Below are 15,419 nucleotides of genomic sequence, written 5' to 3' on the forward strand. Positions count from 1 at the left end.
AAGTCGAGTATATTATAATATATTTACATAAGGTGTCCTCATCTCGTCTCACTGGCTGTTATCATTATACACTTACAATGCTGCTTGAACTGAAGGGAGGGGACCGAGTCCCTCTTTTTTTTTTTAATATTTACCCATAGCCCCTTCTTACATAGTATCCTAATCACCAATAAGACATATAAATATTATTCAAGTATGTACATTTTTTTTTACACTTTTAAATCCCTTTTCTATTTATTCAAACTTAAGCACAGTATTCTGCATACATAATGCAAATGTCGTAAAAACAATAACAATAACAACAACAACAACAAAAATGGCAATAATATAAAAGCGGCGCGTGCGTGTCGCAGGCAGGGTTACTCACCGATTCAATAATGTTATGTGTATAGGCGTGCCCCGTGCGAGAAACGACGACGGGTTGCCTCTGAAGAGAGGTGGTCGGAAAATTTGATGTTGCGTTACAAAACAGCAATAATCAGGTATGCAAATTGAATACTAATGAAACGGAAACGTGGAAATCGCCGTTGACAGCGACGAGGAAAACGCGAAACGAGGTCCGAACGCTGCGAAACACGAACGTGGTGTGATTACACGACACTACAGTCGGAGTGGACGGACGACAGCGAAATAACTCGGTACTCTACGAGCAAGCGAACATAATTCCATGCGAGAACTGCACGTGTACTGATGACTGGCGCGCAACGACGACCCGATAAGGAAAACACACACACACAGCAATAATAAAAATATAATAATAATGATAATTATTATTATAGGTACTAATAATTAAAATAATAACATAGTAATAATAGTATAATAATAGTATTATTATAATAGTCGAGCGCACTCGGCACACCACCTGTTTCCCGGACACGACAACGGCGACCGACCGACCGATTACAATGAATAGTACTGTACTACTGAGAGACGAGAGTCGAGAGACAGTGCGACGGACGCAACGCACACGCGGTACGCAAAGAATAATATTCTTAATAATAATAATAGCCGGCGCGCAACAACAACCGCAACGGCGGCCACTACGACGACGACGCTCGCCGACGGAGTCCTAAGCCTAAACGCGCTCCGATAATCGAAACGGAATGGCCATGCTGCGACGGCGGCCGTGACGGCAGCGGCGGCGCTCCGGTGGCCGTAGCAACGACGAAAAGCGAACGCGCCACGGCGGCGTGGTGGTCGCTTTTAGCCGACGTCGTCTGCGGCCGCCGTGCGTGTACGAAAAATAATTATTACAATAATAATATAAGCGAAACAGACGCGTACAGTGCAAATAGGCATTGTGTGTGTGCCTAAAAAACGCGATTGATATACGATATAATAGTATTTTGTACGCACAAGCACACGCACCGGTGTGGTTTTCCACTTGTTGTTTGTTGTTGTTGTTATTATTATTTTTTTATCAACGGTGTTATTATTTTTCTTTGTTATTATTATTATGGCTGACCCGATCGAGACACGGTGGTATGTAATTCGCGTGTTTTGTATTTCGAATCGCATTCCTACGTGCGAGTTACGCGATACCCCGACCCCCTTGAGTCGAGCAAAAAGTAACGGAAAAAAAATCTGCCACTGCTCTATAAAGTGCAAATGGTGCAAAACTATATAATATTATATCGTATTACAGGCAGCTGTGACGTTCGGTGCAGGGATCCCTGGCCAGCGATGAACAATGTATTGAGTGTATATAATTAGAAAATCTTAGCCTTAGACCACTTGTACACTGTTTGTCATCATTACTTGGTATGTTGTGTAATTAATTACTTCACATATATTTTAAATCTTAACTTACTTAAAAGGTCTGTAAAAATGCCACCAGATAATATGCGTATAATGAAAATAAATAAATAATGCTACATATAATATATATGCAAAAAAGCACTTTGAAAATGTACCAATACTGAGAAAAGATGCACAAAATAAAAAGAAAAGTACCTTCCATTCAAATTATGACACCATCACCGTTTAAATGTTCTGGGTCTATACAATTATAATAATATAACCTTTGAAAATATATTTTGTTAAAAATAACCTTCGTGAAACAAAGTGAATAAATAACCGTCCTTCGGAGAGTGCGTCCAAGGGCGGACGACGCACCCCCCTCCAAGCACAGGACAGACAACTCCTCCCACTACTAGCTTTTGAGTATCGTGTTTAAATACAATCCGTGAAACAGTTGTCTTGTTATCCTTTACTGAACCACGCTGTAGACATTTATTAGATCATGTAGAGCATTAGTTCGAAGAGAACACATTAACAATTTAAACTAACAAAATATGATTTATTATTTCCTAACGGATAATTTAGTCATATTTCATGGCTACACCTTCCAAGACACTAATTTATATTATTATTCAACATTGAATAATCGACGTATATGGTACACGATACATTCGATACAATTTATATCAAGAATATTTAAAATTGATTATTGTCAGCACGAATATAGTAGACACTAGACACCTACTATGCTCTGCCGTTGGAACTTCGAGTAATGCCACTCGGTTCACATTTGCAGTCCGGAGTCTCCGCCAACATTCCTGATGCACTACCAGCTATATAGTGTACCACCACGCGTCTGTTGAACATATTTATTATTTCTTTTTTTTTGTCTGCAATGCGTTGCAACAAAACGTCAGCACCGACCAGCAGGTTTCGATAACGTTAATAATCAGCTGTTTATATTACTTTATATTACATGCCACGGACTCCTTTCGCCCAATAAATTTATTCGGAAATATACGGTTATGTTTCAAATAATTAAAACTTCTCGAAATGTATTAACGGCTGTCGTGTTTGAACGTGTATGTATTATGGTATATGCGAATAATTTACTATTTTTTATCCTATAATTCGGCCTTTCTCTCTCGTAAATAGGATTGCTAAAACCTGCTTCTAGTACACGCACGAGTGCACGACTCTGACTGAAAGCGACTTAGACTCGAAGAAAAATATGCACATAACACTACCTACTGAGAATTAATATTTATAAAGGATCGATGAGGAGTGGAGTGTGTACTGTTGTAATGTTAATATTTTAATATACTACTTCAAAATCTATTGGAATAAATTAGCAATACAAAATTACGTTTAGGTTTGGATAAAAGAATATAGGTATTATGAATATTTATTAATAAAAAATGCGAATTTAATGTATTTAATATTAATATATTATTATTATTATTATTATTACTCGTTCAACTCATTATATTTTTAATCAAAAATACAAGTACAAACAACGCCAGGGTTTAGTTCTTAATTAAATATTCAACCTTTAAGCTATATTTACAGAGGATTTTCCTGAATTTAAAGTCAAGTCAATCCTTCCAAGTTATTCACGGTGTACACCTATATACATATTATTATATGTATACACATAAATATATTAAAATGTATATTTAAAAGTTATTATTAAACATCGTTGTTTTCAACAAGCAAATTAAATACCTATAAAGTTATTTCAGTTATTTGGAAATATGAAGCGATATTAAGTTTTTCACAGTTATAATGTATTGCGCCTTTGGTTGTCTACAGTCTACACAAATAACACAATAATCAACAGTCAAAAACACCACTCAGGGTTAAATATTTGTTCCAAAACCTGCAATGTTAATATAATATGGAGAATATTAAGAAATGTTTAAAATTGAAATCAAATTCCTTTTCTTCGTCAGTCACATTGAGTTTGTTAACACCGTTAAGTTACAAGTCACAGATTTTTATGAGTTTTGAAACGTTAACAAAAACATCACAATTCGGTTAAATTTATTTAAAGGATACACAGGATTACATAAGTAGGTATACTAAACATTAAAGTATACACACATAGTTTCTAACTTAATCCATATTCTATACGCAGCAAATTATAAACCCACAACACCATCAAAGCACTTAGTGAAATGAATATACTATTAGAGATCAGATTTCAACACACTGCAATATATATATATTTATTTTAATGTTGTTTTTTAAAAAAATAAATGATTTTCACAAAACAGTTTTTACAATAGAAACCAATATATAGTATTAACAAAATATTACACATACTTCGTAACTCATTACTCACGAGGACATTAATCATTAGTGTAACCCAGGACAGAACTCTAGATCTTTATTCTCTCAAACATTTAGTAAAAACGATATCAGAAGCACTGAAGTCCAAAATTTTACCTAAAACACATCACACATCTACATAAAATGTTGACACCCACGACACACGGAATACAAATTGTATTAACACAATTTGATTCACCTATGACCGTCGCAGTCATAGGTAAATATATTAAGTACATTATTTTGGCGCCACTGAAAACTATATCAATTAAACTTTACATAATATTATTATATTACGTTTATTCTCTCACGCACAAAATGATTATCAAGTATAAGCTATGTACCTATTTCATTCACAGAAATTCTTGAGATAATTATATGATTCAGTTGAATCACTTATCGCATAGTTTCATTATATTCATTTCTAAGATATGTTCATAAGACATTCTCAAAAACATTAAATTCATTTCATTATTCATCACAAAATATAAAATATTAAGCTGTACATTATTATATAGCCCGTAAAGCATCCAAACTACAATTTTATTATTTACTTGTTTAATTTAGAAAACTTTGAATAAAAATACTACGAAGCTGATAAGTCAAGTAATACGCGTATAAGAATAAATATAGTAGTAATTTAAATGTTCACGAAAAAGTACAAACATATTATGACTTTTTAATAAACATTATACAACGACACATATCGTGTCCAATTTTATTTCTATTCTGAAAATGTATAATATTATTACCTAAACAAAAATGTACGTAGTACCTAATATAATGTAATATAATACATAATATACTAAATTATACTTATATAGGTAATACCTAAAATCTAAATTAATTTTTATATTTTTCTGCGGGCGCTTACTGAGTAAAAAGTAAAAATGTTAAATAATAAATTAATATATGTAAGTACTTCAAAGTTCAAATGCATAATATTACAATATAATATAATATTATCTAAATCTATTTCAATAATACAATTATTTTAGCACTGATAAGTGATATTATACAAAATATACAAGTGGTACCTATTTTAAAAGTAAAATTTTGCCATTATTCCACTATTAAAAACACAAGGTTAAGTGTTCATATGGAATTAACGTTTCTATTAAGTTTTGGCAGCACATTGACACCATTATACTATCCAAAAATAAATCCAACTTGTTAAATTTAAAATGAACTATTGCGTGTCGAGTATTAGGTATAATTATATAACAATTATTGTTTTATACTAGACGAATTGAATATTGTTAAAAATTAGCAAGTGTTAAATTATTTTCAATTATCAATCTTTAACTACCTATTTATATATTTTTTTTATTCGTTTTTAACAATGTCAAGATTTAATGATTTAAAAATAACCATATTGAAGCAACCAACTATTTTTAATTCCTTAGTCCTATATACAATTTTAAAAACAATGTATGTACATTTTTTTTTTTTTACTTCTTATTATAAATATTTTGTATACCTACCTCATGTAATATAATAGTACATAGGTGTAATTGTATATCCTAAACTGCAGTAGTTGTTTTAAATAAATACAATTATTGAATTAAACATTAATAAATAATAATTTTTAGATACATAATATTGTATAAAAATAATTAAAAAATTAAATAATAATAATATTCAATTTAATTTTTAATAATACATTTTACTATACATAAAGATCAATAACTGTGGGGAATTATAGAAACATAAATCTGGATAGTTAATATTATTTTTAACTAAATAACTCCAAAGTCTTTACGCATTTAATTTTTTTTAATACTCATAACATTCGTTTAAAAAACTTGTCTATAGTAATTTTTGTTTTAAATTCATAAATATATACATATTTCAACAAATCATAAATGTCTACCAAATGCTTATATTGATATAAATTTATCTCATGGAAACTGACAACTGTAGAACTATAAATAGATAATCGTGTCTTGAATAAATATAATTAATTAAAAAGATAAATGTTTAAAATAAACATAAACTCAACTCAACAATTTCATCCTAAACTCAAGCAATACTGCATTATTCATGAAACTAAATGCTATAATATTATTAATTATTATGTATGATATAACATTTCAGTCTGATCAATGGTACCATTAGTACTAACGTTAGTACAATATATAAATAATAATATATAGGTACACTCAATTTGTTTTTTTTTTCTATGAAAACTAAAATAATTATTTATAATTCAAAGTTATTTATTATCCTCGATCTTATCCAAATCCTAAATTATTCAAAAGTGTAAGCAGTAAAGTAATATAATATCTTAGATACCTATATATCTATTGACTATTGAATGTAATGATTAAGTATCTAAGAAAATAATAAGAAAAAAAATTATTTAAATAATATAAGGTTTCAACCACTGTTTTGGGTTTTATTTAAATTAAAAATTGTTTTTGGGTTCTTTACGTTTTTGATTTATACCCTAAAAAAAATTATGTTCTTCGAGCTTTTATGTACGTAACAATATTTTATATTCCCGGTTTATGCTAATAATATTACAAGTAATGGTATTTTCATAGGTATTTGAGGTTTATTCCTACAAATTAAGAATAAACTTATTGGGTACTGTTCAAAATTAATTAAAATAAATGAAACCAACTTCCAATATAATCATACACAAAATTCAAAGAAAAAATTTTACTTTAATGATTATTATTTGGTGTACAACTATATACGTCATGTTTGTAAGTACCTATATACCAATATACCTACTATTCTACCAGATACAATAAAATACGTCACATTGTTTTTAGCAAGGCGCGTTGATTTTAATTTAATCCCTATATAGGTACCTAATCTTCACATGTTAACATTTGTGTGTAAATATCAAGAACCTATCGCAGTGTATACAATACACATAACACACACAACATACAACTCTTCTATTGTTTAGCATATCGGTGTAAGTGTATGTCGTAGATTTAAGAAAAACCAATAACACTGTTTTCATATAAGTGGAACGCACTCTGTTCACTGATCTAAACGACACTATACCTAAAAATGTAAATCAAAATGTAAATCGCTTAACGCAGTCCGCCTATTTTTTGTGACATTTAGTATAAATTACAATATTATAGAATGGATGTGGTCTATCGAAATGTAACAGTTGTGTAATTAGATTGATGTTTAAAAAAAGTACTCGGGGAAAATCATCAGTCAAAACCAAATATTTAAATATTTAGAACGGAGGTATTGTAATGTGATTTATCTAACATCTAACATCATAGGTAGTGAAAAGTTTAAATATCGGGTTCATTGTTCTAGGTCTCTACAAGACCTAATCATTTATACTTAGCATATTTTAAACTTGTCAAGCTAAAATAACGAATAGAAAATTAGTAAATTGAAAATAATATATTTAATATAAACTGTAATAAAGTTAAATATAACTATTATCTATTACCTATCGACTGTAAATATGATGACCACTGAATGATTATTGTATTCATCGTATTGAATTCAAGGGTCATGTTATTTTCCTATTCAACTTTATTATTCAAAAACGTCCCATTACTAAAATTATTGATGAAATGTTATTATTATAACTTCTAACCCTTTAACTGAATAAAAAATTATGAAAAATGCGATTTAAATTGCCACTTTAAAAGATCGTTCAATAACGTAATAGATGTATAGGGATAGTTTAAATAAGTCAAATAAAATAAATTGTACACCGATGTATTGAAATTACAGTTATTTGACATTAATTGTTTTTCAATAATAAAATATCCTGACTCCTCTCTTATTATAGGTGATTAGGTGAAGGACGAATGTATAATATTGTACCTACGACCTACCTACTCAAATTACAAATTACGCGCAATATGTCATATACTTTCCAGAAAAAATAAATTGTGTGAATATTAAGTATTTAAGAATATACTACTGACAACTGACTACACTTGTATGTAAATTCACTTTTATTAGCTATTCGCATAGACATACGAAATTTTTGGTTTTATATTAGTTTTTTTATTATTGTCGATAAAACTTTTTTGCTTAGTCAAAAAACTTCAAATTTAATATTCTTCATAAATGGTTCTAACTTAACATAATTATATTTTAACAAAAAAAAAAAGTTCATGGGAAAGTCAAATTCATTTTTTATAAGCGTTTGGAGCTCAAATTGTTTTGACATTGGTTATTCACACGTAAACTATAACGATTTCTCATGGAACGATTTTCTTATTTTCTTGTAATTCAAAAACGAATATCCGTAGATACTTGAAATTGCACATCAAATTTAACACATCCATTACAGTGACCCACTCGATACCCACTGTACAGCAAAGCGGTGCCCACTTGCCCACCATTTTTAACATTAATTAAAAAATAAAACATATCATATCAAGCGTTTCTCTTGATTTTCTTCTTGAAATTCATAAAAAAAAAGGTGGGTAAGTGGATGTCGCTCTGCTGTACAGTAGGTTACAAGTGGGTCACTGTATAATGGATAGTATTAAATTTGAATTCAATGATATAATATCACTGGATAAGAAAAACGATTCTGAGTGGAGACGGTTTGTCAGTCTAGGTATTAGACATACCTATTATAGGTATACTTATCTATAGTATTAAAAAAAAATTGACCTATAATAGGTATTAATAATTAATTCCAAAATAATCATATCACAATATCAATCAGGTAACGCATTATACATCAACAACAAACCGTGGTACCATCATAGATATGTAATAGTATACTTTAGAAGTTTCAAGTACCCACAAATAATATTATACAATCATTACAATCACAACAAAATAAATAAAATATTTATTCCAGGTTTTTTAATATGTAATTTCGTCCAAATTTGAACTTAAAATGACTATAAAAATAAACTGTGCTAATGTATTTCTTAGAATTTTTGGCAACAGAATTAAATATTTACGTGGAATCTTGTTTTAAATTTTCAATCCTTAGATATAAAAGTTGAACATTTTATAAATTTTTAAATACAAAATAATTATTCAATTTTAAATTTGATAAATTTTGTCAAAATTTCAACTTCAAATGCTTATAAAAAATAATTGTTCCTATGTATTTTTAATATTTTTCAACTGCTATTGTAACAATGTATCAGGAGCCTTTTATTAATTTTTTACACTTTTTGGCCCAACAGATAAAACTTTATTGATATTTATAGAAAAAAAACTAAAAAAATTGAAAACTTACAATGTCCTTAAACAGCTCAAAAAGAGTCAAATTATTTACAAAATTTTATCGTATATAGAAAATGCTAATATAAACATTCAGTGAAATTTTCAAGTTGCTACAGTCTCTTGTTTTTTAATTACAACAAAATAAGAAAATCGTTACGTAATAAATCGAGTGAATATCGAATGTTGTAAAAATATGAATTTGAAACGCTCATAAAAATTTAATTTGAGTTTCTTATAGACATTTTTTTTTTGATAAAGGTAGATTATCTTATAAGGAATCTTGTATTACATGTTAAAATTTTAGTTCTAAAAAGAAAAATTTTTACGAATTATTAACTCAAAATAATTTGCTAATTTTCGTGATTTTTACATATTGTATCAATTTTTGAACTTTAAATGCTAATAAAAAAAAACTGTGACTAAGGATTTTTAATATTTTTTAAATCTCATTGTAACAATATAGTAGGAGCCTTGTATTAAATTTTCAAGTATTTTTACTCAACAAATAGTTTTATTGACATTCATAGAAATAAAACTAAAAAAAAATGGAAAATGAAAATGTCCGTAAAGAGCTCAAAATAAGTCAAAATAATTTGAAAATGTTATGGTGTATAGAAAATGCTAATATAAACATTCAGTCAAAATGTCATGTATCTACGGTAATTTTTTTTAAAGTTACACCAAAAACCAAATTCAATTTTGTGTAAAATCGATTTTGCGTAAAAATTCCCGTTTTTCCTTAATTTTTCTTTGGTTTTTCTTGGCGCTTTTGAAAATTACTGGGAATTTTAAATTTTGACCTCCCCATTGCACCAACGATATTCACTTTCCAATCGAACAAGATACTGAAGTTGAAAATCATAGCATTATTTCGACTACTTATCGTGTACACAGACACAAAAAAAATAAAATAAAAAAATAATAAAAAATGAAAAAAAAAACACACATCATCGTAAAATCAATACATTCATCGTTCCACTCAGAATCTAAAATATGAATTTCAAACACTCATAAAAATTTAATTTGACTTGCTTGTAGACATTTTTTTTTGAAAAAGGTAGACAAACTTATCAGAAATCTTGTAATACATTTTAAAATCTTAAATTTAAAAAGAAAATTTTTCATGAATTTCTTACTCAAAATAATTTGCAAATTTTCGTCATTTTTACGTATTTTGTCAATATTTGAACTTTAGATGATTATAAAAAAAAATTGTGACTATGGATTTTTGATTTTTTTTCATCCGCCTTTGAAACAATATAATAGGAACCTCCTATTAAATTTTCATACTTTTTTAACCAACAAATAATTTTATTGATATTTATAGAAAAAAAAATAAAAAAAATGGATACTACAAACGTCCATAAACAGCTCAAAATATGTCAAAATATTTTGAAAATGTTATGGTGTATAGAAAATGCTAATGTAAACACACAGTTTAAATTTTATGTACCTACGGTCATTTGTTTTATCAAAACACCGTGGCTGTATTACTGACTACTGTACCATACCTATATTTTATTATTGAATAAAAAATTGTATTCAAAGTGTACCTACTGGCTTCTGTAATTTTCATTTATTTTTGTGTAATAATAATATTATAATATACTTTTGCTGAGCCGACATACTGCGAGATTTCTGGACACCCGATACACACACACGCGCGCGCGCGGGCGCGAGGATTCTGAGATTCACGGAGAAAATTAAAATTTTTTTAAAATGTATAATCAGTTGCCTGTATTTGCATTCTGCATATTATAATAGTATTAATAGAGTTAGTATATTTTTTTCTATATTAATTTTTGGCATCGGTTACTCGGGTAGATGAGGTAAAAGCATGCATCGTATCGGTATGTCAACATGGCCCCGATTAAATGAACCTGTATCTTGAAACCAAATGTTTGTTTGTATAGCTTATTATCACGATTAAAGATATAAATTATTTTTAATTTTAGCCGAAAAATCAGCGTGATTCAGTGATTGTAATAATTAACATGCGAATCCTATTTTGCTAATGCTGTATGCATAGGTAATACATAACTATTATTCTTAGAAATTCAAAATAATAATTAGCTCCAACTTGAACAATTTTCATTAAATTTTAATATATATTTTTTTTTAATTGTTTTTTGACTATCTTAGAAATTTAAAAAACTTATTTGCCTCAAAATTTTTTATTTATAATTTTTGAGTTTTTGAAAAAAACAAATCGAATATTATGCTATTCAATCAGAATTTCCATACTTACGACTGTAAATAAAACTGCATTTATAGATATATCGATTTTCCACGGTGATAGTATTGATAGTAAGGGTGATAAGTAATGGTAAGGGACTCCTAGCTGGGATTTACAACTGTATACCATATGAACATAGAACAATATGAAGGGAGTATCATTGGACGTTTTTACCGGAACTTTTTTTTCCGTGACTTTTTTTTTCGATTACCGGTAATACAACGTATCTCGATTTTGGTCATTCGTGGACATTTAAATCGTGTTCGTGGGTCATAGCATGACAAATTTTTAATCAAATTTGTCATTGTAATTTAATTGGTCTATGTTTTTAACAAGATATTTATTTTGGTTATATTCTGTGTATTTACAAACTACATATTCCATCAGTTTGCAACGTCTTTGATTTTATTAATCATATGTTTTCCGAGACATCCCATCAACGCGACACCGATAACCTATTACCTATTGTGGTTATTCAACTTGGTTAAATAATAAATTCTACAAAAACAAATCGTTGCCTACATCCCGTAATAACTATTATTCACAATTTTATATTTCCTGTTACTAGACCATTTCTCATCAAATTAATTTTAAAGGATTATAAACGATTGATATTTTATATTAATCATCATAGAGGTGTGAACTGCGTTGTGGTATTAAAACTTAATTTCAAATCGTCTGTATAAAATATCATCATGAGCGACTGGAATACAGTGACAATATTGAGAAAAAGGCCACCAAAGCCTTCAACCATGAAATCTGAACAGGTTCATTATTTAATTTTTGTCAATGTGTATGTTGTAAATGTATAATTTGGGAAACTGTTTTAGGCCATCAACAAAGCTAGACGTGAGGGTGCAGTAATTGATACTCAAGTCAAATGTAAGTGTAAATTAAAATTCGGAGTACCTATATCATAATAAGTTAATTATTATTTCTTGAACTCGTAAATACACATAATCTGACAGTTGCTTAATAATGGATATCTGAAATAAATGTAATGATTAAATCAATATGGATTCAGGTTCTTAATTATTTTATATTTTTTGGTTATTTGATGACAGTGTTGGAAGTGGCTAAAAACAGTAAAAACTATTGTTTATGTTTAATACTCAATGTTATACACCTACCTATATTGATTATTGGTTCAATTAGATCTGTTTTGAATGGTCCACTGTTCCAACTGAATCTATCACATTATATACATGTTTACCATTTTCCAGTGTTGGTTAAATGAAAAATTGGGAAAACATTGTGTGCTACCTTGTATTTTTATTTAAAATAAAATGATAATATTACTGAATTAAATAGAGCTTTTTTGAATACCTATCTAATTTCATATTAGTAGTATTTTAACTTATGATGAAAATCAAATATAGTAGAAACCATTTTATGACTTCTAGGCACCTGCAAAAATTTAACTTAATTATGTTATGATAACAAAAATTAAATAATTTATTATAATAACTTATGTTATACGCACATTTCATTGCATGAAGAAAGCCGTGTCTTATCTGTATTATTATATCCTTTTTGTAATTTTAACCATGTATTTTCTAGCCCATTTTGTATTATTTCAGTATTGATTGATTTTTATATTAATTATGTCTTGATCCTAAGCAATTGAATCCAACCAGACGAACAATTAAAATTCTGCTTATCAATAAAGGCCCTCAGATAATTCATTGGCTTTTTGCTGGAGGATCGGTCCATTTACTGGGATATTCAATGATGCAGTTAAATTTTATTTTTTGGTCATTATAAATAAAATATTTTTCTAAAACACAAAAGTTGTCATAATAACCAATATAAAATTATATTTATTACAAGAATTTGGCCAGGATCTTCAATTTTTAGATCATTAAACCAGGTTTGCACTACAATTGATGTCAGAAACTTATTTCCACTGTACTTAATTCAAATATCTTATTATTAAACCAGCATTTTTAAAGGGATTTATTTACATTACTTACTATACTCCGGCCCACGAGAGAGTATTACCGTTTTGTGCATGCACACTGACGGCGGAGACCGTTCCGAGGCCCCATTTCCCCCACTATTTCCCTGACCGCTATACACTGTATAGCATTGAGCGCAGCCGACCGTTACCGAACAGCTGTCGGCAATGCCGAGTAGTGGGGAATGCGCGGAATCGGATGAGTTTTCGTCGAGCGACGGTAATACTCTCTCGTGGGCTGGAGTATAGTTGTTAGTTACTATATAATATATATTAAGCAACTTAATTTTATTATTATTGGTACAATACAAATTTAAAATTAGTGATCCAAATAAATGTTTTTTCTTTTTCAATAGTTGTTGACAACTATCATCATTTTGCATACAATTTACTTAATTAGTTTTTTTTTATTTGTTATTTATTAGGGGGTGCAGCTACTAATAAACATCAAGTTACAACAAAAAATACTGCAAAATTGGATCGGGAAACTGAGGAATTGAAACATGAAAAAGTGCCAATTGATTTAGGCCGTCTTATACAACAAGGGCGACAAGCTAAAGGTTATAATCAAAAAGAACTGGCTACTGTAAGTTACATATATATTTAAATTTATTGTTTGATACTCAAATTGTTTTGATAATTTAAGAAAGTTAATGAGAAACCACAAGTAATTCAAGATTATGAAGCTGGACGTGGAATACCTAATCAATTAGTTATTGGAAAAATTGAAAAAGTGCTTTGTAAGTATTTTAAATACATAGCATAAATATTACAGCAATAACTAATAACATATTTATATTTAGTTTATACTAAATGCAACACTTAAATATAAAATAACTTGTCATGACTGACTTATTCATCATCGCCTAGCCGGAACTGCCCTAGCTATGAGTATGAAATTTGACAAGGATTTTGAGATTCACTGTGGAAATTGAAACTTTTTTTAATTTATAAATTGTTGCCATTGGTTACTTAATTATGCATCAAATACTGGTGTTTACATGGCCTCTATTAAAGAAAATAATATATCTCAACAGTTAAAACCAAATGTATGTTGGTAGCTTATACAAGTCTTAAAAACTACTCAATTGATTTGAGATGGTTTTAACACGTTGAATGCCGGTGTCAACCTTTGGTTTACACGAGTGAACAGACTCCTATAGACAGTGTCAACCCGTGGTTGGCATAGAGTAACCTATTTTGTATTGGGTCTTTTTTGGTGGGTATAGCTGAACACATTTGAAATTTCTATCAGACATTTATTACCGTATTGACAATTTCGTAAAATCTACTAATTTTACAATTGGCGACGGTCGCCCGCAGATCAAATCACGTCGGGCGTGAGCATGTCAAATCGACGTCGGCGTTCAACGTGTTAATATATATCAGAGAAATTAAGAGAATAAGAGTTCAAAAATATACCAAGTGCTAAATCCAATCCGAAAATTGTGATTATTATTTCACAAAACAAGGTACACCGAGGACCGATTTGTCCATGAACTGAGGTACATTCAAACTGAGAGACACCTATAAAGCATATATACTGAACAGGATTTGCTGTAAAAAAAAAGACTAACCAACGAATGAACCCTGGTTATTAAATTAGTCTATAATAAATAAAATATAAAATTTATAATTTTTTTTTAAATTCTATTATGTGTTAAGAAATTTAAACAAGAACTAGTTATCTAACCTAACCTATATATGAATCGTTTTAAATTTTTTATATCTTAATAATTTACCTGTTACCTACCAAAGGAATGATAGTGTCTACTGTATAACTATAAAGTTATATATTGTTTTTATTGAATTATTTTAAAAAAAAAATCATATTATTTGCATATTTAAAAGTTTAAAGCATATTTAGAGAATATTTTAGGTTTTTTTTAGAGCATATTAGCATCATATTAAGCTTTTAAGAACCTAAAAATTTGCGCTCTACTTATGAATATACCGGGTGATTCTTTT

The 15,419-nt window shown here is 29.0% G+C and overlaps 2 protein-coding genes across 4 annotated transcripts in view; one reads left to right on the forward strand and one right to left on the reverse strand.

Annotated features, from left to right (window-relative positions):
* Window positions 1–15,419, reverse strand: part of LOC100169464 (insulin-like peptide receptor) — a 55,131-nt gene that overhangs the window by 32,903 nt on the left and 6,809 nt on the right. Inside the window, exon 1 of one of the 3 annotated variants that reach the window (XM_001942625.5) lies at window positions 368–1,095. The exons of 1 other annotated variant lie outside the window; for it this stretch is intronic. The gene's annotated coding sequence lies outside the window, so the exon portion shown is untranslated. Of the gene's footprint in view, window positions 1–367; window positions 1,096–15,419 lie in introns of those variants that run through there. One more of the 3 variants, XM_029487730.1, reaches the window with a different exon arrangement.
* Window positions 11,973–14,195, forward strand: Edf1 (endothelial differentiation-related factor 1; the record flags this gene model as incomplete). Its single annotated transcript, NM_001162165.1, is given in 5 exon segments — window positions 11,973–12,261; window positions 12,325–12,376; window positions 13,877–14,037; window positions 14,098–14,192; window position 14,195. Coding segments are annotated over 5 exon segments (381 nt in total), but the record flags the coding sequence as incomplete, so codon positions are not given.

The sequence above is a fragment of the Acyrthosiphon pisum genome, chromosome A1 (genome assembly GCF_005508785.2).
Source record: "Acyrthosiphon pisum isolate AL4f chromosome A1, pea_aphid_22Mar2018_4r6ur, whole genome shotgun sequence".
In the NCBI taxonomy this organism is placed as follows: domain Eukaryota; kingdom Metazoa; phylum Arthropoda; class Insecta; order Hemiptera; family Aphididae; genus Acyrthosiphon; species Acyrthosiphon pisum.